Source organism: Eleutherodactylus coqui, chromosome 12, assembly GCF_035609145.1.
Source record: "Eleutherodactylus coqui strain aEleCoq1 chromosome 12, aEleCoq1.hap1, whole genome shotgun sequence".
Taxonomy (NCBI): Eukaryota; Metazoa; Chordata; class Amphibia; order Anura; family Eleutherodactylidae; genus Eleutherodactylus; species Eleutherodactylus coqui.
Window position 1 is genome coordinate 129334924 of NC_089848.1, and position 23649 is coordinate 129358572.

The 23649-nt window shown below is 49.1% G+C and overlaps 1 protein-coding gene across 1 annotated transcript in view; it reads right to left on the reverse strand.

Moving 5' to 3' along the window:
* Positions 1–1762: 1762 nt before the first annotated feature.
* Positions 1763–23649, reverse strand: part of C12H10orf67 (chromosome 12 C10orf67 homolog) — a 134128-nt gene continuing 112241 nt past the window's right edge. The window contains exon 16 of the mRNA XM_066585702.1: positions 1763–1968. Within this exon, the coding sequence (XP_066441799.1) occupies positions 1892–1968 (77 nt within the window). The 3' untranslated portion in view covers positions 1763–1891. The remainder of the gene's footprint in view (positions 1969–23649) is intronic.

Genomic DNA, 23649 nt, shown 5'->3' on the forward strand with positions numbered 1-23649 from the left:
GGTCGGATGGCTTCTATTGACTTCAATGGAGGCCGACCACACAGAGTCCACAGCAAAATAGAGCATGCTGTGATTTTTCCTCCACTCTTGCCTATGGGCTTTGTCTGGTATTGCAGCATTAAAGAACGTGGAGCTGCAGCAATACCTGAACCGGCCTGTTGATAAGAGGGGCGCTTTTATTGGAAAAAAATACATTAAACCCTTATTGATTGTTCTACAAAGCTCCTTAAAGTCCACGGACACCTTCTGGGGGTATATTTTGCTGACTTAAATGCACATTTATTGGGCTAACAATCATGTTTGCAATAGGGATTCATTCCAAAATGCCGCAGCCAGGGCCAAGTCATCAGTAAGACAGGTTTCCCAGACTCTGACTACACGGCCCTGGAGGAAACACACACTGGACTATTGACTTATGCAAAGTTTATTGAAGCTTAGGTAAGCTTTTACTTGCCTTAATATGGTCTGCCTGTTCTCCCTAGCAGCTCTGGGATGACTGCAGCATGCCACAGTCTGTGGAGGAGGAGCTTCACTACTGAGCATGTGCAGACAGTGCAGCGCAGATTCATCATAAGCAAAGGTCTTGAAGAAGCAGCACAAGGATACTCAGTCTGATGAAGAGGAGAGGCAATAACTAGTTTTCTCTTTTTGTCTCCACATCCTAATTATCAGTGTTTTTGATAAATAGGGGCTCAGATGAATAGAACATATTTATAGGACATTTCAAAACGTTTCTAAATTCATATGAAGTATACAAACATGCTGAGGTTGTATAAACACGCTTCTTTTCCCATTAGTCAGAGTCTGAATATTTCTACTGACTCCCCAGTGCTGGTTGCAGAGTTTGTCTTCTGCAGCTTCTACATATCACTATATACAGAAACTGCAGTCTAACTAATGACCTATTTACACGGGACGATTATCCTTCAGAGTTGTTCGAATTCCCGCACTCCCGTGTAACGGCATGCAGAGACCAAACAACTAGCCATTTCGTGTAAACAGCAGTCGTTCAGTTCTGAACAACTGTCTGCTGACAGTGAATGGAAGCAGGCGGGGAAGAACGCTCCCCGAACCTCTCCACCGCCAGGTTGGCTGCGCTTTGAGCGATACCAGGGATACTCGCTCCTGTGTAACCGCACAGGAGCGAGCTTCACTGGGACGCTCTGTTGGGCATTGTTTGCCCCATAGATTGTCCCATCTAAATTGAGCTTAAATTTCAGGAAGAGATCCATCAGTGAGGTAGTCAGGTGGTTTAGTTTTCCCCTCTGCTCTCTCCTCTCCTGCACCTTCCTATCAGCTAATTTGTGGCCACAACAAAGTTAATCTTTGTTGTAGTCATAAATTAATTGATAAGTAGATGCAGGAGAGGAGAGAGCAGAGGGGAAAACTAAACCATCAGACTACCTCACTGGTGGATCTCCTACTGAGACTCAGACTGCAGTTTCTATATACAGTGATATGTAGAAACTGCAGAAGACAAAATGGTGCAAAATGTTTAATTAAACCCGATTGCAAAAATGATTGTCAGCCAAGAATACATGTATTTAAGTAGAAATATCTGTTCTCCAAAAGGTGTCCACAGCTTTGAATCCATGAGCACCAATACTCCATATTCAAAGGAACACCCATTGGGAGACGATTAGACAGAGAGGACATATCAGAACACTCCGCTGTATGGAAATGGAAAGTTATGTTATCTTAAACCGTATTGGTAAAGCGATCTTCGTCCAATACAATGTAGCACCGACACACAATAGACTGCTGGCATTTAACGTTTTATTTCATCTCCATCATTTTACAGTCAACCGTTTTAAACCCAGATTCCGAGTCGCCGACTGTCCACATATTTACCCGAAGCGGCTCGTTCTCCGGTGGGCTTGTTACAAACACTTCATTTGTGAGGGGGTGGAGGCGGCAGCGGAGGGACTCCCCCGGGATCCTCTTCAGTGTCTGAAACCACCTGCAATTCTGAAATAATACGCAGCGGTTACATTTTTATTTGCCCTGGAATAATCCAACTGTCAGTCTTGGCGCGGCGGCCCCGTCACTCCGTCTGATTAGTAAAATCCCTTGTTGTGAAGGTTTTATCTCGACATGCTCTCTCTGCATGCCTTAGTAGCAACTAAAAGGATTAACGATTTACACACTGGCCGAAAAGAAAAGCTGAGTCAATGACGGTTTCCTAACAGAAACTAATCCGTAATAACAGTGTTATGATTGTCATTGGGGGCTGATTAGCACAGGGGTCTTATGTTAACGTATTTGCATGCGGAACAATCGCATTGCTTGAATGATTCCACAGGGGTTGGGTTATTTTGCTGTGCGGTTCGGGCGCTCTTAGATGTTGGCCGAGTCAACCAAATGTATCTGGAAGTAAGAATAGGAACAACCAAGTGCTTTTATATACGGGAAGCTTTATTAAAAGTGCCAACATACGCAATGTATAATCATGAAACAAGGAGTTAAACTCTACTTGGATCGAAAATATACACATTTTTGCTTTTTTTAAGCGCTACTTTTACACTTATTCTAACCATAAATCCTATCCTCAGCTTCAGACCCCATTTAATAGTTTATATGCAGAAAACAATCAACATAAAAGTTTAGTAACTTTATATATTAATTCAATTTACTTATATAGCAATGATTCTGAGATACAGCTGGTATTATATGCCAGAGCTGCATTCATAATTCTACTGGTGGAGTCACTGTGTACATACATTACTTATCCTGTATTATACTGCAGAGCTGCACTCACTATTCTGCTGGTGGAGTCACTGTGTACATACATTACTTATCCTGTACAGACCCTGAGTTACATCCTGTATTATACTCCAGAGCTGCACTCACTATTCTGCTGGTGGAGTCACTGTGTACATACATTACTTATCCTGTACTGACCCTGAGTTACATCCTGTATTATACTCCAGAGCTGCACTCACTATTCTGCTGGTGGGGTCACTGTGTACATACATTACTTATCCTGTACTGATCCTGAGTTACATCCTGTATTATACTCCAGAGCTGCACTCACTATTCTGCTGGTGGAGTCACTGTGTACATACATTACTTATCCTGTACTGCTCCTGAGTTACATCCTGTATTATACTCCAGAGCTGCACTCACTATTCTGCTGGTGGAGTCACTGTGTACATACATTACTTATCCTGTACTGATCCTGAGTTACATCCTGTATTATACCCCAGAGCTGCACTCACTATTCTGCTGATGGAGTCACTGTGTACACACATTACTTATCCTGTACTGATCCTGAGTTACATCCTGTAGATCTTTTTATTATAAAAGTGAAAAACATAACAATAAACAGAACATAAATATCGCTCACTTGGCATAAGACATAAACATAAAACCAAAACAAATTATCACATATTAACTGTACTTTGCCTTACTGCAGGACAAAAGAAAAAGGTCCATCTGGTCCAAACAATACACACCGCACACTACACCAACCTGCACTCCAAACTACACTCACTCATCCTCACCAATACATAAACACTACATACTACATATAACAATAAACCCGCATGTGAGAAAACAACCATAACTCACAGGATCCAGCCTGAAATCCCAAAAGAAGAAAGAAAATATGACTAATAACCGAAGCAATGATATAACAATAATGCAAACAACAACGAAAGTAATAATAATAACAATAATAAGAAGAACAACCCAATCCTTTTTTTTTTTTTTTTTTTTTTTTTATATTTTATTTTTTTATTTATTTTTTTTTATATTTTTATATTTTTTTTTATTTTTTATTTTTTTAAATGCCCACCACCTAAAGAATAAAACCTTACATAATCCTAAACTAACCCTATACCCAGACCAAACCACCACACACCCCAACCAACCCCCTACGGTGCAGCCTGGGAGCCACGCCTGCATCCCAAGTCCGTGCTCAATGTCTATGTCCAGGACGAGCCGAGCTGCACCGCATACACACACCCTGCCCGCCGCAGCCTGAGGGCCACGCCCGCACCAACAGTCCGTGCCCAATGTTCATTGTCCGGGACGTGTCAAGCTACGGCTGAGGCATAAATCCCCCCCCCCTCCCCCCAATAAACCCCCACCCAACCTATCTATAACCCCTAACCCTATATACAAAACAAAACATATAACATATCTTATATTACACCACTATAAACCAACACTACACATTAATACCCGAAAGCCTAAGGTTCAGTTACCTGCAGCCGTACATACTTTATCTTTGACCGAAAACAAAAACTCTACTAGTGTCACACACAGCCCTCCACCAGGACTGGATATGATAAGCCGGGCACCGACCAAATGGAAAAACTATCCCTATAGTTAATCTGTCCCTACAATGTCCCTACTCCTTCCCTAAAACTTACCCTCAGAGAAACTGTCCCTACCTCTCCCTATTCTGTCCCTACAAAGACCCTAACAATAAGAAGACTGTCCCTAACGAAATACAAACCCTCTCCATAGGAGAGAGGCCTTAGTCGTGCCCAACCTCTCATAATCCAGAGAGCGCACCTTCACCAGGTCACCCAGGATGTTTCTATTCACCTCATCCACGGGGAGGATTTTCTCTTCCGTCGAAACTAAACACCGTGCGTTCCAAATGTGAAACCTGACTACTAGGCTGACTAAGAATAAAGTGCACCGGTCCCTGCCACCAAGGTCCCCGAATACCCCATAGACCCATTCCGCATACGAGAGGCGTGCCAACCTGGGCCAACCAATGGAGGCTCCCACCCGTTTGTACACCTCTGTATTAAAGGGACACTGAAGCAGGAAATGCTCCATGCTTTCCAGTACGTTGCTGCACTCCTGGCGGGGGCAACCCCTATCCACCAGAGGCCTGCTCTTCAAGTTGCCCCTTACATACAGTCTCCCGTGGAAACAGCGCCAAGTCAAGTCCCAAAACTTCAAGGGGATCCTGTCAGAATTCAATAAACGTAACCCTCCCTCCAGGTCCCGACTTGGGCAGTCCTTGAGCGCCAGGGGCTTCTGGAAATGGGTCAACAGAACCCTCTTATCGAGGAGTTTCCTCGACAGAGTTCTGATCTCCCACATCCCCAGACCCCACCGACGTATCATCTTCAGAACCACGGTAGCGTAAGCTGGAAGATGCCCGTGCGGCGTGCGAAGATCCTTCACTCGCCCTCCTGTCTCCCATTCCTGGAAGAAAGGTCGAAGCCATCCCCAACAGGAGAATACCCACGGAGGAGCCCTCTCTTGCCAGAGGTTGCCTATATTGATCTTAACAAAGGTGTTTACGAGAAACACCACGGGGTTGACCATAGATAACCCCCCTAGTCTCCTCGTGCGATATGTGACATCTCTCCTAATTAGGTTCAACCTGTTCCCCCACAACATTAGGAAGAACAGGTTGTAGACCCGGGTCCAGAGAGGCTCTGGCAAAATGCATACGCTGCCCAGGTAGATGAATAAAGGGAGCAGGTATGTTTTGATCAGGTTAACCCTTTCCCGAAGGGTCAAAGACCAACCCTTCCACTGGGCCACCTTCTGAGTGGCACCATCGAGCCTGACCACCCAATTTTGCATGGGGTAATCTCCCCGGCCAAATTTGATGCCGAGAACTTTAGCCGAGTCCTGGGGCACTGGAAGGGTGTCCGGGAGACCAAATGTAGGATCTCCCCTTCCTAACCAGAGACTTTCGCACTTATCCCAGTTGATGCCGGACCCGGATGCTTCCGAGTAGCGATCCACCTCTGCCATCACGTACTCTGCCTCCCCCCTCGAGGACACAAAGACGGTGACGTCATCAGCGTACGCTGCCACCCTGAGGGCGGCTTCCGGCACCGCCCGATCCATCCCGACCCCCGCCATAGGCCCACCATCAATCATCCTAAGGAAAGGATCAATGGCAAACACATACAGCAAGGGGCTCAGAGGACAACCCTGATGGACGCCAGACCCAACCTCAAATGGGTGGCCGACCCAACCGTTCACTAGCGGGAAAGTCTCAGCCCCCGCGTACAATGTCTTGAGCCAATTGACAAACCCCACTGGCAGGCCATATCTCAGAAGAACAGACCAGAGGTACTCGTGATTAACCCGATCAAACGCTTTGGCCTGATCCAAGGACAGCAGGTACCCCTCCCAGTGACCAGCCCTACCCTGCTCCACTGCCTCCCGGACACCTAGAACAGCACTAAAGGTGCTACGGCCTGGAACAGAGCAATGCTGGGCGCCCGAGAGGAGCCGGGGTGCAAACTTGACCAGCCGATTAAACAGCACTTTTGCCAGAACCTTCCTGTCCGTATTGAGAAGCGCTATGGGACGCCAGTTCTCAATACGGCTCGAGTCTTTACCCTTTGACAGAAGGATCAAAGCCGACCTCCTCATTGACTTTGGGAGAGTGTCCGAGGAAAGACACTCATTGAAAACCTCAGTCAAGAGGGGACTCAAGAGGTCCTTAAAGGTCTTATAGTACTCAGATGTTAAGCCATCCGGTCCTGGCGATTTTTTGAGCGCAAGCCCATCAATCGCCAGTTTAACTTCCTCTATGTTGATCTCCTCTGTCAAAACATTAAGGGAGATGTCATCCCCTGGCTCAGGAACAGCTTCAGCCAGGAAAGCCGACATCATATCTCGATCTAGATCCCTCTTTCTCAAAAGGTGCGAGTAGAAGGATCTGATGACTTCCAGAATCCCTGATCTGGACCTGTTCAGAGATCCCGTACCGTCGATCAGTCCAGTGACAACTTTACGATTCACTGACATCTTGCAGTTTCTGTAAGGGTCGGGCGAGTGGTACTTCCCGAAGTCCCTCTCAAAAACCAAAGATGCGTGCCTATTATACTGGCACCCTTTGAGCAAAGACTTCACTCTGGAGATCTCCTCGCGGCGACCTCCAGTCGAGACAAGATGCTCGAGTTTCCTCCTCAGGCCCTGATAAAGACGGTACTTACTCAGGCTCCTGAGGCTAGAGAGCTGGCGGAAGAACCTCGCCGCCCTGATCTTGAACATCTCCCACCACTCTGACTTACTGCTACAAAGATCCAGTAATGGTACCTGGCTCTGCAGAAAATCCTCAAAGGACTGTCTTATCTCTGCTTCCTCCAGGAGTGATGAATTCAGCCTCCATAAGCCTCTACCCATCCGGGGGGTCTCTGCAACATTCAGGGAAAACAAAATCAGACAGTGGTCGGAGAATTCCACCTCAACAGCAGAAACTGGTGAAGAGATGGCTTCCTCCTTCAAATAAAACCTATCTATTCTAGACCTGCACTCGCCTCTATAATAGGTGAAACCCGCGTGGCCTGGGGTGTGCCGGATGTGGACATCCACCAGGCGAGCTTCGCTAGCTATGCTATTAAGCGCGACGCTATCATAAGTCAGCTTGCCTAGGGAGCCTCCCCTGTCACGGGTCCTCGTGACTGCGTTAAAGTCACCCCCAAAGATCACCTGCCGACTGGTAAAAAGGTACGGCTTGATCCTCATAAAAAGATCCTTGCGGTCCCGCTTGGTTTGGGGACCGTAGATGTTGATTAGCCGAAGCTCTTGTCCCTTCATGAGAACATCCAGGATCAGGCACCTCCCTATTTCTAACTCGATAACCCGTCGGCATTCAACCGCTGCGGTAAAAAGTACCGCCACTCCGCTATATGGCTCGGCCGCAAGAGACCAGTAAGATGGACCAGACCTCCATTCCCTCCTTGCCTTATGCACCGCTGCCAGATTTGGCAGCCTGGTCTCTTGCAAAAACAAAATGTCGGCTTCAACGCGGCCGAGAAAATCAAAGGCCGCAAATCTAGCCATATCAGATTTAATGCTGGCAACATTAATGGATGCCAGCGTCAACGGAGTGGGTGCCGCCATCATTGGTGATCGAGTTAGATGGCTTTCTTCTTCCCACCCCCCTTCTCATCAGGGTCTGAGGATGACCCCTTGCCACGTTTCTTGGACACTGAAAGGTCCATGGCAAGGGGCTCCTCAACCTCGTCCTCCTTGCCACTGGGCTCTGGGCCAGCCCTCCCCCTGGAGGTCACCAAACCCCCACAAGAGGAAGGCTCAGCACCCCCTGTAGGCCCCACGCTTGTCCTGGATGCCTCTGCCTCCTCCGAGGATGAGAGAGCCTGGTACCTGTTGGAGAGCCCAACAAGAGGAGAGTTTAGATTGCCTTCCTGCACCTGGCCCGTTGCAGGGGAAGATTTCCCTTCCCTTTTTTTCATTTTCTTGGAGCCCTGCTTGCGCTTTTTCTTTTGCCACTCATCCTTGCCCTCACCCACACTTTCATAGTGGGAAGAATCTGAATAAGTGGCAGCCTCCTCCCTTTGGATCCTCCTGACCTCCTCATCCAGCTCCCTGTCCCCTGGAGCCTCAGCCACATGATTTGCGTCCGGAGCAGAGGCCAGCATTGACCCACCTGCCACCTGGGTTTCCACCAGCTCCCTGCCCCTTCCGCGCTTCTCTTGGCGCCTTAGCTTGGCTGCCCCAGCATGTTTGTTCTTCATTAGCTCCTGGGCTCCATCGCCTCTGCTGGTCCCCTCCCCTGCAGAAGCAACCTCACGGCTCTCCTCCGCTGGGGCCATGACCGCATTGGCGAAAGAGCGCGGACAGCGACTGAATGGGTGACCGAGGTCACCACACAGGTGACACCTAATCTCTGCACAAGATGCCGCAAGATGGCCTACCTCGCCACACAGAGCGCACTTGATGACGTTACAGGCTGCACTCAAATGTGTGGGGTCGCCGCACTTGTGACAGAGCTTCGGCTGCCCCTGGTAGAAGGCCAAGATACGATCCCTGCCAAGGAAGGCCGCGGATGGTATGTGGGCCACCGAATTCCCTGAACGCTTAAGTTTTACCATAAACGTCCAGGCTCCGGACCAGATGCCGTGCTCGTCCCGGTTCTTATTGGGCATATCCACCACCTCTCCGTACCGACTTATCCAAGTCATGATATCGTAACAAGAGAGGGACTCGTTACGAGTCAAAACGGTCACTCTCTTGACTCCAGTCTGGCGAGTTACCACTTGTGCAGCGAAACCGCGCCAGCCGGGCTCGTCCTTCATCAGCTCATAATTCCCCCAGAAGAGCTCCAGGCCCTCCGGGCGAGCAAAGCTGATGTCGAACTCAGACGTGCCATAAGGATGGATCAGGGCATAGATGTAATTTGCCCTGAAACCCATCTTCAGCAGAAGCTCCACCACCTTACTCCTGGATGGGCACGCGTCATTGCCTCTCCACTGAAGACGAGCCACATTCCTACGGCCAATGTCCAGCCTGGTTGTCGGCAGGGACCAGACGGTCTCCCCCCTTTGTTCTCGGAAGGCACCAAGACCGTGTCTCTCCACCCAGAGAGACAAATCCACAACTCTGCCCCCTACATTCATCGAGCTCTCCCCTCTCCTCAAGGCCTCCAGGAGGCGCTGTTGCAAAACGCCGTCCCCAGAGCCCAAAGACGAGGAGGACGCATCCCCCCTCCCTCCAGCGGCGACACTGGCATAACTTCTACCAGATGTTGTCGCCGCTGGAGGGGCGACTGGATCCTGACCCACCCCCTGACTACCCTCCGAAGCCCCACCCACCTGTACACAAGATGGCATACTAACTGGGGAACCAGGGACACCTGGAGTTCCCAGGGTCCTTGCAGGAACAGGGGCAACAGGGACAGGGGCAGCAGGGGTACCAACAGCCACATCCATTACCTCAATCGCCTCTCCATTAGCTGCTGGACCAGGACCCTTATTATTTTTACCCTCTTTTTTCCCTTTTTGCCCAGAGGGCAAGTCCATGGCACCTCCAGTGGGTGGTTGGAGATGCACTTCAGCGGATTCAGTGTCTGGCCTTTTTACATTTTTCTTTACTTTAGTTGCTGTAGCTCCGCCCACCTTAGCCACTCTGGGAGTTGTAGTTCCTTCAACTTCCCTTCCAGGAACAGGAGCATATTTACCATGGGTGGGAGGATCGGTAGACCCGGCCACCACCCACTGCGCCCCCTCTGCACCTGAAAGGCGCTTTAGGGACACAGGCGGGACAGCCAGGCCACCACAGGTGGGACCTGGCGCCGGATCACGCCTCCCTCCCACTGGGACATGACCAACAGCACCAGCACCTCTGGACTGGCCGCGACCCTTTGCTTTCCCGACACTCTTTTCTACCTCCTTTATTCCTCCATTCCCACTACTGGCACAAGCGGACTTGGAGTTTTGGGCCGCATTAACCCTCTCTTCCCCAGTCCCCTGCACCGGACCCACCACAGAGCCCGGGACTAGGAGCTCAGGGTTACCACCCTGGTCTGACTTTGCAGCCAAACCAGAGTGCTTGGTGACATAAACAAATTTTTCTTGTATATATTTTTTTTCCTTTTTCCTCTTCTTCTTGCTTGAGGTGTCTGGGGGCAAATCATTCCCAAAATGGAAGGACTGCAGCCTCTCTGGGGACTCTTGCAGCTGAATCTGACGCATTATCAGCGCCCCCTCTCCACTGCTGCTGCAGCTGTCATCACTGTCCTCCAGGTCAGATTCACCCGACGTGAGGGGCAGGCTCACCTGTTCAGCTGGGATGCTGGGCCCAGTAGTCCCACCTGGCAGCGAAGATTGCTGCTCACCAGAGCACGCAGCTCGCCCATCCTGAGCACCGTCAGATTCACCCGTGCTGCTGCTTGAGTGCCTGGCAGAGCGCTCTTTAATGCCACCGCTGCTCACTAATGCCATTTTGCTAAACCTCTCATCATTTAGCAGTTTCTCTTTGAAAGGCCCACTTCTTTCCAGAATCCTTTCCCTCTCCTCCTCATAAAAGTCTATGGCGTCCTCACAGGCTTCAATCTGCCGTGATATGGCCAGTTTTCTGGTACGGGATCTGGCCCGCTCCGCATCATAGCGGGCAATGCGCAGCTCCTGCCTATATTTAGTCAGCTGCCTCCCGACATGCCCAAAGTCTTTCATGTATTTGGCAATACGGGTTGCCACATCAGTCACCGACTCGCCCTCCTTGCGATCGGCCCAACTTGCCTGCATATTTTGTTTTTCAGCATGATCCTCCAATCTCTTACTCTGGCTGCGAGTCCTCTTGGGCTCCTCCAGGGGAGTCAGGGTGACATTGCTGCCACTCTGACCAGGTGTTCTCCCCTCCTGGGGTGCAGTCCTCCCTCCCCCTGACCGAAGCCAGAGGGAGGAGGTCCGGGACTCCATGGCTGGAGCAAGCCCAGCACCTGTAACCTTGGCTGGGTAAGATTCCTCTCACTGCTGACCACACCCTGGATCCTGCAGAGCTCTCACACACCCAACCTTCTCCAGAGATGCACTCACTATTCTGCTGGTGGGGTCACTGTGTACATACATTACTTATCCTGTACTGATCCTGAGTTACATCCTGTATTATACTCCAGAGCTGCACTCACTATTCTGCTGGTGGAGTCACTGTGTACATGCATTACTTATCCTGTACTGATCCTGAGTTACATCCTGTATTATACTCCAGAGCTACACTCACTATTCTGCTGATGGAGTCACTGTGTACACACATTACTTATCCTGTACTGATCCTGAGTTACATCCTGTATTATACTCCAGAGCTGCACTCACTATTCTGCTGGTGGAGTCACTGTGTACATACATTACTTATCCTGTACTGACCCTGAGTTACATCCTGTATTATACTCCAGAGCTGCACTCACTATTCTGCTGATGGAGTCACTGTGTACACACATTACTTATCCTGTACTGATCCTGAGTTACATCCTGTATTATACCCCAGAGATGCACTCACTATTCTGCTGGTGGAGTCACTGTGTACATACATTACTTATCCTGTACTGATCCTGAGTTACATCCTGTATTATACTCCAGAGCTGCACTCACTATTCTGCTGGTGGAGTCACTGTGTACATGCATTACTTATCCTGTACTGCTCCTGAGTTACAGCGTATATTATACTTCAGAACTGCACTCACTATTCTCCTGGTGTAGTAACTGTGTACATACATTACACATCCTGTATTATATCACGGTATTTTTGGAGCGAGCGTAGTCTAAAATGGCACAAATTACGCATTTTGGGCAACCATTATTTTGTGTGTATGGCCATCTCAAATTGTAGGATGCACAGTGTTTAGACCAGACACTATACAGTCCGCCATACAGCAGCAGGTCATTACAGGGTTAATCGGGTAAAGACCTTTCCAGCATGAAATGTAATAGGAGCGCTACCTAAACAGCGATGACCTCTCTGGCCATCAGAGGTGCCATTACGGCCATTACACTATTTCTCCCACTGGTCATATGACCCTTTCACCAACACAAGATCAGTGAGTATCATTGGCTGAACACGCCGCCACTGGTCAGCGCATCATCATGTGACCAAAACACTCTCCTCTCTGGCTTGTAACCCTTTTAACACTTGTGCTGTGCAATCAAGCTATATACACAGCAAGCGATACAGGGAGGTCAATCTGTAAGGATGGAGGAGAGGGAGGGGTTTGAGTTGTAAGACAGGTAAAGAAGGAGGGGTTTGTGTGGCAAGACAGGTAAAGAAGGAGGGGTTTGTGTGCCAAGACAGGTAAAGAAGGAGGGGTTTGTGTGGCAAGACAGGTAAAGAGGGAGGGGTTTGTGTGGCAAGACAGGTAAAGAAGGAGGGGTTTGTGTGCCAAGACAGGTAAAGAAGGAGGGGTTTGTGTGGCAAGACAGGTAAAGAGGGAGGGGTTTATGTGACAAGACGGGTAAAGAGGGAGGGGTTTGTGTGGCAAGACAGGTAAAGAGGGAGGGGTTTGTGTGGCAAGACAGGTAAAGAGGGAGGGGTTTGTGTGGCAAGAGAGGTAAAGAGGGAGGGGTTTGTGTGGCAAGACAGGTAAAGAGGGAGGGGTTTGTGTGACAAGACAGGTAAAGAGGGAGGGGTTTGAGTTGCAAGACAGTTAAAGAGGGAGGGGTTTGAGTTGCAAGACAGTTAAAGAGGGAGAGGTTTGTGTGACAAGACAGGTAAAGACGGAGGGGTTTGAGTTGCAAGACAGGTAAAGAGGGAGGGGTTTGTGTGGCAAGACAGGTAAAGAGGGAGGGGTTTGAGTTGCAAGATAGGTAAAGAGGGAGAGGTTTGTGTGACAAGACAGGTAAAGACAGAGGGGTTTGAGTTGCAAGACAGGTAAAGAGGGAGGGGTTTGTGTGACAAGACAGGTAAAGAGGGAGGGGTTTGTGTGACAAGACAGGTTAAGAGGGAGGGGTTTGTGTGGCAAGACAGGTAAAGAAGGAGGGGTTTGTGTGGCAAGACAGGTAAAGAGGGAGGGGTTTGTGTGGCAAGACAGGTAAAGAGGGAGGGTTTGTGTGGCAAGACAGGTGGAGAGGGAGCCATTAGTCACACTCTTTTTGTCAAGCTTGCGGGGCTAATTAGAGTATCATTGTCACATAACTGGCTGGAGAAACGGTACATCTGAATGCTGGCGTGGTCAGCTCTATGTAAGTACTGCCCATATTACATTACACACTGCAAAAAAGAGTCTTTATGTGAAAATGCCTTTAATTCATTAGCATAAAATCATATATTTAATTATGCCTACAAATGCAATATCATCGCACTGGCGGCTGCTCAGTAGGAACCTATGTGATATTCCAAGTCAAGTATAGCAGCCTAATTAGTAAAAGGTCCAAAAGGGCATTTGTCACTGGAATGCAGAAGAGCTGCAATACCAGACGCAGCCCCATGGACAAGAGTGGCGCTGTTTCTAATCCTGGATAAACCTTTTTAATATCAGACCCAAAGCCAGAAATGTCCTGCAGCAACAATATACTTGATACGCCCTATGCTAGATGAGTGGAGAAGGGATCTAGAATGTGGGAAAAACTAAGAAAAATCTCAGTGGGTTTAGGTTTCTTGGAGAATGGAGCGCACATATGTAAATTATATGGACGGTGCTGAACGTCACCTTGGATCAAACTCATTGTGTAGAAGACTGTGGTAGTTTGAGCTGGGAGAATGCCCAAGAAACAACCATTATCTCACTGCAGCCCAAAAACATCAGTTCAGCTCATACAAATGGTCAGTAACCAGGCGGAAAAACCTTTGATGGATTCTGTCCGAGTTTGGTCTATTGACTTAACATTGAGGGACAAAGTCAGCGTCTAGACGTGTTGCTGCGGTCACAACAGTCATTGTCCAGTGAATGTAGATGAGAAGAGGAGTGCAGAAATATACAAGAAATACTAGAAAACAGCAGCAGCAAAAAACTCAATAAATGCAGTAAAATGTAGCCCAAAGTCCATAAATACAAGAAAAAGAATGATGTAAATCAGACTAAAAACTACAAAAAAAGTTAAATGCTGTGGAGCGAATTCTATGCAAACCAACATGACTTTTTAGCTACTTTTGATGGTGCGCTTCGGGGGAGGGAGGAGGTTCATGATGCCAGAAAAGTATCCTTCATTAAGCAAAAATAGGGGTTTTGAGATTTGGAGTCTTTGCGTTCATTACATCCAAAGAACCGCCATTACTATATACTGGGTATTTCCACAAGCCCTGGCCTTCACCTGCAGTGGATGGAGGACTGATCCGTGACATACTTCATTGTCCTTTGGCAGACTGTGTCTCTAATTTCGAACCACTAAGAAGACCTATAACTTTAATTGAAATTATGCAAGCAGAATAGGTAGATAGAGTGAAATTCCTTTAGTCCAGCATCCGATAATTCAGAACCACAATATAATGTGGAATATCAAACTTGGCATTCGGAAGACTAGAGGATGATAAGCAGTTAGGAAGTTCCTCTGCCTAAATAGTTTGTTGACATTTCCTGTTGGACGGCTGCCCACCTCACAAGTGATGAGCATTCAGTCACCATGATGCCGGAGTGAAGAAGTCATTCTATCATATGATTTTACACAAACAGATAGCCAGGATGTCAGCTGATCACACAGTTCTATCTATCTCATATCTAGTTATCTCTGTACAGAATACGATTTATACAGATAGTAACATAGTATGTCAGGCCGGAAAAAGACTTCTGTCCATCCAGTTCGGCCTATTAACCCCTAATGTTGATCCAGAGAAAGGGGAAAAACATAAAGAGATGGTCAAGATGTGAGTTAATCATTTAGTTCAAATAATAGGAATGTCTAATATCTGTCATCTATCTCATATGTCTCTCCAATATCTATTTCTATATCATATCTATCCATTTCATATCTATCTCACTCTCCCATATCTATCTCTATTGCATATCTCTCTATCACATATCTATATCTATCTATCTATCTATCTATCTATCTCTATCCATCTCATATCTATCCATCCATCTCTATTGCATATCCATCTCCCCATCTCATATTTCTCTATCACATATCTATATCTATCTCTATCTATCTATCTCTATCTATATCTATCTATCTCTATCTATATCTATCTATATCTATCTGTCTGTCTGTCTGTCTATCTCATATCCATCTATCTATCTCATATCTATCTATCTCTCTATCACATATCTATGTATCTATCTATCTATCTCCTATCAATCTATCGCATATCTATATCTATCTATCACATATCTATATCTATCGCATATCTATATCTATCTATCTCTATTGCATATCTATCTCCCCATCTCATATCTCTCTATCGCATATCTATATCTATCTATCTATCTATCTATGTATCACATATCTATATCTATCGCATATCTATATCTATCTATCTATCTCTATCCATCTCATATCTATCCATCCATCCATCCATCCATATCTATTGCATATCCATCTCCCCATCTCATATCTCTCTATCACATATCTATCTCCCCATCTCATATCTATCTATCTATCTATCTATCCATCTCATATCTATCTATCCTTCTATCTATCTCATATCTATCTCCCCATCTCATATCTCTCTATCACATATCTATCTATCTCATATCTATCTCATATCTCTCTATCACATATCTATATCTATCTATCTCATATCTATCACATATCTCTCTATCACATATCTATATTTCTATCATTTGCAGCATTACATTTAGTATACATCCTCCTACAGAAGTGTTTTCCTGCCCCAGTAGTATTATTAAAGGACATGAAGGACTCTCATCCCCCGAAGACTAATGATTAGAGATGAGCGAACACCAAAATGTTCGGGTGTTCGTTATTCGTAACGAACTTCCCGTGATGCTCGAGGGTTCGTTTCGAACAACGAACCCCATTGAAGTCAATGGGCGACCAGAACATTTTTGTATTTTGCCGATGCTCGCTAAGGTTTTCATGTGTGAAAATCTGGGCAATTCAGGAAAGTGATGGGAATGACACAGTGACGGATAGGGCAGGCGAGGGGCTACATGTTGGGCTGCATCCTAAGTTCACAGGTCCCACTATTAAGCCACAATAGCGGCAAGAGTGGGCCCCCCCCCCCTCCCAACAACTTTTACTTCTGAAAAGCGCTCATTAGCATGGCATACCTTTGCTAAGCACCACACTACCTCCAACAAAGCACAATCACTGCCTGCATGACACTCCACTGCCACTTCTCCTGAGTTACATGCTGCCCAACCGCACCCCCTCCCCCCCACAGCGCACACCAAAGTGTCCCTGCGCAGCCTTCAGCTGCCCTCATGCCACACCACGCTCATGTCTATTTAGAATTGCGTCTGCCATGACGAGGGACCGCAGGCATACACTGCAGAGGTTGGCACGGCTAGGCAGCGACCCTCTTTAAAAGTGGCGGAGCGATAGCCCACAATGCTGTACAGAAGCGATGAGTAATAGAATCCTGTGCCACCGCCATCAGGAGCTGCACACGTGGGCATAGCAATGGGGAACCTATGTGCCACACACTATTCATTCTGTCAAGGTGTCTGCATGCCCCAGTCAGACCGGGCTTTTTAATTCATAGACACAGGCAGGTACAACTCCCTATTGTGAAGTCCCTGTCGACCCACAGCATGGGTGGCTCCCTGGAACCCACCGGCGGTACACAAAAATATCCCATTGCATTGCCCAACACAGCTGAGGTAGTAATGTCGTGCGTAATACAGGTGTGCTTCGGCCCACACTGCATGCCCCAGTCAGACTGGGATTCTTTACAAGTGGACACATGTAGGTTTAACTCCCTGTGGACCCACTGCCTGGGTGGGTGCCAGGAAGCCACCGGCGGTACATAGAAATATCCCATTGCATTGCCCAACACAGCTGAGGTAGTAATGTCGTGCGTAATACAGGTGTGCTTCGGCCCACACTGCATGCCCCAGTCAGACTGGGATTCTTTACAAGTGGACACATGTAGGTTTAACTCCCTGTGGACCCACTGCCTGGGTGGGTGCCAGGAAGCCACCGGCGGTACACAAAAATATCCCATTGCATTGCCCAACACAGCTGAGGTAGTAATGTCGTGCGTAATACAGGTGTGCTTCGGCCCACACTGCATGCCCCAGTCAGACTGGGATTCTTTACAAGTGGACACATGTAGGTTTAACTCCCTGTGGACCCACTGCCTGGGTGGGTGCCAGGAAGCCACCGGCGGTACATAGAAATATCCCATTGCATTGCCCAACACAGCTGAGGTAGTAATGTCGTGCGTAATACAGGTGGGCTTCGGCCCACACTGCATGCCCCGGTCAGACGGGTTCTTTAGAAGTGTACAGATGTATTAAAAACTCAGTGTGCACCTACAGCATGGGTGGCTCCCTGGAACCCACCGGCGGTACACAAAAATATCCCATTGCATTGCCCAACACAGCTGAGGTAACGTCAGCTGTAATGCAGGTGGGCTAAAAATTAATTTGATTACACTGTAGGCGAGGGCCCACACAAATTGCTGTATCAACAGTACTAATGTACATCCCAAAAATTGGCCATGGCCAGCCAAGAGGGCAGGTGAAACCCATTAATCGCTTTGGTTAATGTGGCTTAAGTGGTAACTAGGCCTGGAGGCAGCCCAGTGTAACGAAAAATTGGTTCAAGTTAAAGTTCCAATGCTTTTAAGCGCATTGAAACTTATAAAAATTGTTCTGAAAAATTATTTGAGTGAGCCTTGTGGCCCTAAGAAAAATTGCCCGTTCAGCGTGATTACGTGAGGTTTCAGGAGGTGGAGCAGGAGGAGGAGGAGGAGGAATATTAGACACAGATTGATGAAGCAGAAATGTCCCCGTTTTGGATGGTGAGAGAGAACGTAGCTTCCATCCGCGGGTGCAGCCTACGTATTGCTTACGTATCGCTGCTGTCCGCTGGTGGAGAACAGAAGTCTGGGGAAATCCAGCCTTTGTTCATCTTGATGAGTGTTAGCCTGTCGGCACTGTCGGTTGACAAGCGGCTACGCTTATCTGTGATGATTCCCCCAGCCGCACTAAACACCCTCTCCGACAACACGCTAGCCGCAGGACAAGCAAGCACCTCAAGGGCATACAGGGCTAGTTCAGGCCACGTGTCCAGCTTCGACACCCAGTAGTTGTAGGGGGCAGAGGCGTCACCAAGGATGGTCGTGCGATCCGCTACGTACTCCCTCACCATCCTTTTGCAGTGCTCCCGCCGACTCAGCCGTGACTGGGGAGCGGTGACACAGTCTTGGTGGGGAGCCATAAAGCTGGCCAGGCCCTTAAAGACTGTTGCACTGCCTGGGATGTACATGCTGCTCGATCTACGCACATCCCCTGCAACATGGCCCTCGGAACTGCGCCTTCTGCCACTAGCGCTGTCGGCTGGGAATTTTACCATCAGCTTGTCCGCAAGGGTCCTGTGGTATAGCAACACTCTCGAACCCCTTTCCTCTTCGGGAATCAGAGTGGGCAGGTTCTCCTTATACCGTGGATCGAGCAGTGTGTACACCCAGTAATCCGTCGTGGCCAGAATGCGTGCAACGCGAGGGTCACGAGAAAGGCATCCTAACATGAAGTCAGCCATGTGTGCCAGGGTACCTGTACGCAACACATGGCTGTCTTCACTAGGAAGATCACTTTCAGGATCCTCCTCCTCCTCCTCCTCCTCCTCAGGCCATACACGCTGAAAGGATGACAGGCAATCAGCCGGTGTACCGTCAGCAGCGGGCCAAGCTGTCTCTTCCCCCTCCTCCTCATCCTCCTCATGCTCCTCCTCCTCCTCCTGTACGCGCTGAGAAATAGACAGGAGGGTGCCCTGACTATCCAGCGGCATACTGTCTTCCCCCGCCCCCGTTTCCGAGCGCAAAGCAGCTGCCTTTATGGTTTGCAGGGAATTTCTCAAGATGCATAGCAGAGGAATGGTGACGCTAATGATTGTAGCATCGCCGCTCACCACCTGGGTAGACTCCTCAAAATTACCAAGGACATGGCAGATGTCTGCCAACCAGGCCCACTCTTCTGAAAGGAATTGAGGAGGCTGACTCCCACTGCGCCGCCCATGTTGGAGTTGGTATTCGACTATAGCTCTCCGTTGTTCATAGAGCCTGGCCAACATGTGGAGCGTAGAGTTCCACCGTGTGGGCACGTCGCACAGCAGTCGGTGCACTGGCAGCTTAAAGTGATGTTGCAGGGTGCGCAGGGTGGCAGCGTCCGTGTGGGACTTGCGGAAATGTGCGCAGAGCCGGCGCGCCTTTACGAGCAGGTCTGACAAGCGTGGGTAGCTTTTCAGAAACCGCTGAACCACCAAATTAAAGACGTGGGCCAGGCATGGCACGTGCGTGAGGCTGCCAAGCTGCAGAGCCGCCACCAGGTTACGGCCGTTGTCACACACGACCATGCCCGGTTGGAGGCTCAGCGGCGCAAGCCAGCGGTCGGTCTGCTGTGTCAGACCCTGCAGCAGTTCGTGGGCCGTGTGCCTCTTATCGCCTAAGCTGAGTAGTTTCAGCACGGCCTGCTGACGCTTGCCCACCGCTGTGCTGCCACACCGCGCGACACCGACTGCTGGCGACATGCTGCTGCTAACACATCTTGATTGTGAGACAGAGGAGGAGGAGGAGGAGGAGGGTGCTTTAGTGGAGGAAGCATACACCTCCGCAGATACCAGCACCGAGCTGGGGCCCGCAATTCTGGGGGTGGGTAGGACGTGAGCGGTCCCAGGCTCTGACTCTGTCCCAGCCTCCACTAAATTCACCCAATGTGCCGTCAGGGAGATGTAGTGGCCCTGCCCGCCTGTGCTTGTCCACGTGTCCGTAGTTAAGTGGACCGTGGCAGTAACCGCGTTGGTGAGGGCGCGCACAATGTTGCGGGAGACGTGGTCGTGCAGGGCTGGGACGGCACATCGGGAAAAGTAGTGGCGACTGGGAACTGAGTAGCGCGGGGCCGCCGCCTCCATGATACTTTTGAAGGACTCCGTTTCCACAACCCTATACGGCAGCATCTCAAGGCTGATGAATTTTGCGATGCGGACGGTTAACGTTTGAGCGTGCGGGTGCGTGGCGGCGTACTTGCGCTTGCGCTCGAACACTTGCGCAAGCGACGGCTGAACGGTGCGCTGAACTACACTGCTGGATGGGGCCGAGGACAGCGGAGATGAGGGTGTGGGTGCAGGCCATGAGGCGGTAGTGCCTGTGTCCTGAGAGGGGGGTTGCATCTCAGTGGCAGGTTGGGGCACAGGGGGAGAGGCAGGGGTGCAAACCGGAGACGGTGAACGGCCTTTGTCCCACCTTGCGGGGTGCTTGGCCATCATATGTCTGCGCATGGTGGTGGTGGTGAGGCTGTTGGTGTTGGCTCCCCGGCTGAGCTTTGCGCGACAAAGGTTGCACACCACTGTTCGTCGGTCGTCAGGCGTCTCTGTGAAAAACTGCCAGACCTTAGAGCACCTCGGCCTACGCAGGGTGGCATGGCGCGAGGGGGCGCTTTGGGAAACACTTGGTGGATTATTCGGTCTGGCCCTGCCTCTACCCCTGGCCACCGCACTGCCTCTTGCAACCTGCCCTGCTGATGCCCTTGACTCCCCCTCTGAAGACCTGTCCTCCTGAGTAAGCGTTGCACACCAGGTGGGGTCAGTCACCTCATCGTCCTGCTGCTCTTCCTCCGAATCCTCTGTGCGCTGCTCCCTGGGACTTACTGCCCTTACTACTACCTCACTGCAAGACAACTGTGTCTGATCGTCATCGTCCTCCTCACCCACAGAAAGTTGTTGAGACAGTTGGCGGAAGTCCCCAGCCTCTTCCCCCGGACCCCGGGAACTTTCGAATGGTTGGGCATCAGTGACGATAAACTCCTCTGGTGGGAGAGGAACCGCTGCTGCCCAATCTAAGCAGGGGCCCGAGAACAGTTCCTGGGAGTGTTCCCGCTCCTGAGCAGGTGTCATTGTAGTGGACTGAGGAGGCTGGGAGGAAGGAGGAGCAGCAGACAGAGGATTCGGATTGGCAGCAGTGGACGGCGCAGAACTGCGGGTAGACGATAGGTTGCTCGAAGCACTTTCTGCCATCCAGGACAGGACCTGCTCACACTGCTCATTTTCTAATAACCGTCTCCCGCGTGGACCCATTAATTGGGCGATGAATGTGGGGACGCCAGAAACGTGCCTCTCTCCTAATCGCGCAGCAGACAGCTGCGACACACCTGGATCAGGAGCTTGGCCTGTGCCCACACCCTCACTTGGCCCTCCGCGTCCTCTGCCACGTCCACGTCCACGTCCTCTAGGCTTACCCCTACCCCTCAGCATGCTGTATTACCAGTGATTAGATTTCCCAGGCAGGAAATAAATTGGCGCAAGACTGCAGGCCAAATATAATTTTTGCCCTTTTTGGAAAACGAAAGGCCCCACTGCCTCTAGTGAATGAATTATCAAAGTTTAATAACTGTGCTGTGTCCCTGCTTATGTGTCACAGAACGTGAGGGTAGCAGAGTTATTATAACTCTTGGAGAGCAGGTATTTTTTTTTCCCAATTAAGGAAAGCAAATGGCGAACACAGCAGTAAAGCGTAGCTGGCTGCGTATGATTTAGCAATGTTCTTCACGCAGCTCACACGTCTCCACAGGCGTAAGGACGGACACAGGCTGGACAAATAGATTTGTTTTCAGTTTTTTCCCACCAACAGGCAGCACTGCGTATATTCAATGAACCTGCGAAGTTTAATAACTGCGCTGTGTCCCTGCTTATGTGTCACAGAACGTGAGGGTAGCAGAGTTATTATAACTCTTGGAGAGCAGGTATTTTTTTTTCCCAATTAAGGAAAGCAAATGGCGAACACAGCAGTAAAGCGTAGCTGGCTGCGTATGATTTAGCAATGTTCTTCACGCAGCTCACACGTCTCCACAGGCGTAAGGACGGACACAGGCTGGACAAATAGATTTGTTTTCAGTTTTTTCCCACCAACAGGCAGCACTGCGTATATTCAATGAACCTGCGAAGTTTAATAACTGCGCTGTGTCCCTGCTTATGTGTCACAGAACGTGAGGGTAGCAGAGTTATTATAACTCTTGGAGAGCAGGTATTTTTTTTCCCAATTAAGGAAAGCAAATGGCGAACACAGCAGTAAAGCGTAGCTGGCTGCGTATGATTTAGCAATGTTTTTCACGCAGCTCACACGTCTACACAGGCGTAAGGACGGACAGAGGCTGGACAAATAGATTTGTTTTCAGTTTTTTCCCACCAACAGGCAGCACTGCGTATATTCTATGAATAATAACTGTGTTGTGGCCCTGCCTATACAATTCTTTCCCTGCAGTATCAATGGAGGGTGCAATGCTCTGCAGAGGCGATTTTGAGAAGCCCAAAAAAAATGCAGCACAGCCAACAGCAGCCTGGACAGTACTGCACACGGATAAATATGGCCCTAGAAAGGACCGTTGAGGTTCTTGAAGGCTACACTCACTCCTAACACTCTCCCTGCCTATGCAGCACTTCTGTCCCTAATGCCAGGTGCAACGGTCTGCAGAGGCGATTTTGAGAAAAAAAAAAAAATCCCACTGCTAACAGCAGCCAACACACAGCTATCAGTGGCCCTAATAAGGACCTTTGGGGGGTCTTGAAGCCTACACTAACTACCAATTCTTTCCCTACAGCAGCTCCGGTATAAACAGCACTGTCCCTCATCTAACTCACACCGCATCTGAGGCGAGCCGCGGGAGGGGCCGACTTTTATATTAGGCGAACACCTGATCTCGCCAGCCACTCACAGCAGGGGGGTGGTATAGGGCTTAAACGTTGCAGGGGGAAGTTGTAATGCCTTCCCTGTCTTTCAATTGGCCAGAAAAGCGCGCTAACGTCTCAGGGAAGGAAGTGAAAGTAACCAGAACACCGCATGGTGTTCGTCACGAATAACGAACATCCCGAACACCCTAATATTCGCACGAATATCAAGCTCGGACGAACGCGTTCGCTCATCTCTACTAATGATGTTTCACAGGTAATGCAATTTAGCAAGAAACATTTCCATGTTTTCTGGGCTAACAATGTGAATTTTTGGTAAACTACTATAAATTGCAATTCAAAAGCTGTGATCTAACCATCCCCAATCATTTTTTATACGGATCAAATGAACGCAGATACTCCCATTGGGGAGGGGCAACATGACATTTCGCTTGACTCTTCTAAACAGGTCATGGACCTTTCACAGACCCTTAGGCAGTGGGAGGGAGTTCTTTGCTAAAGCGTGTAACCAAATCAAACCAATGGTTACCTCTTTTCAATACCCACTGGAATGGTCTGCACAATGCCATTCACATAGCAGCACAGCGGCTTTGAAAGAATGGTCAGCCTATATCTTATTCTCTTCCAGGCGGCAAACTTCTAGTAACGGCCGGTGTCCAACAAGAGCGCCGACTTCTATAAAAGT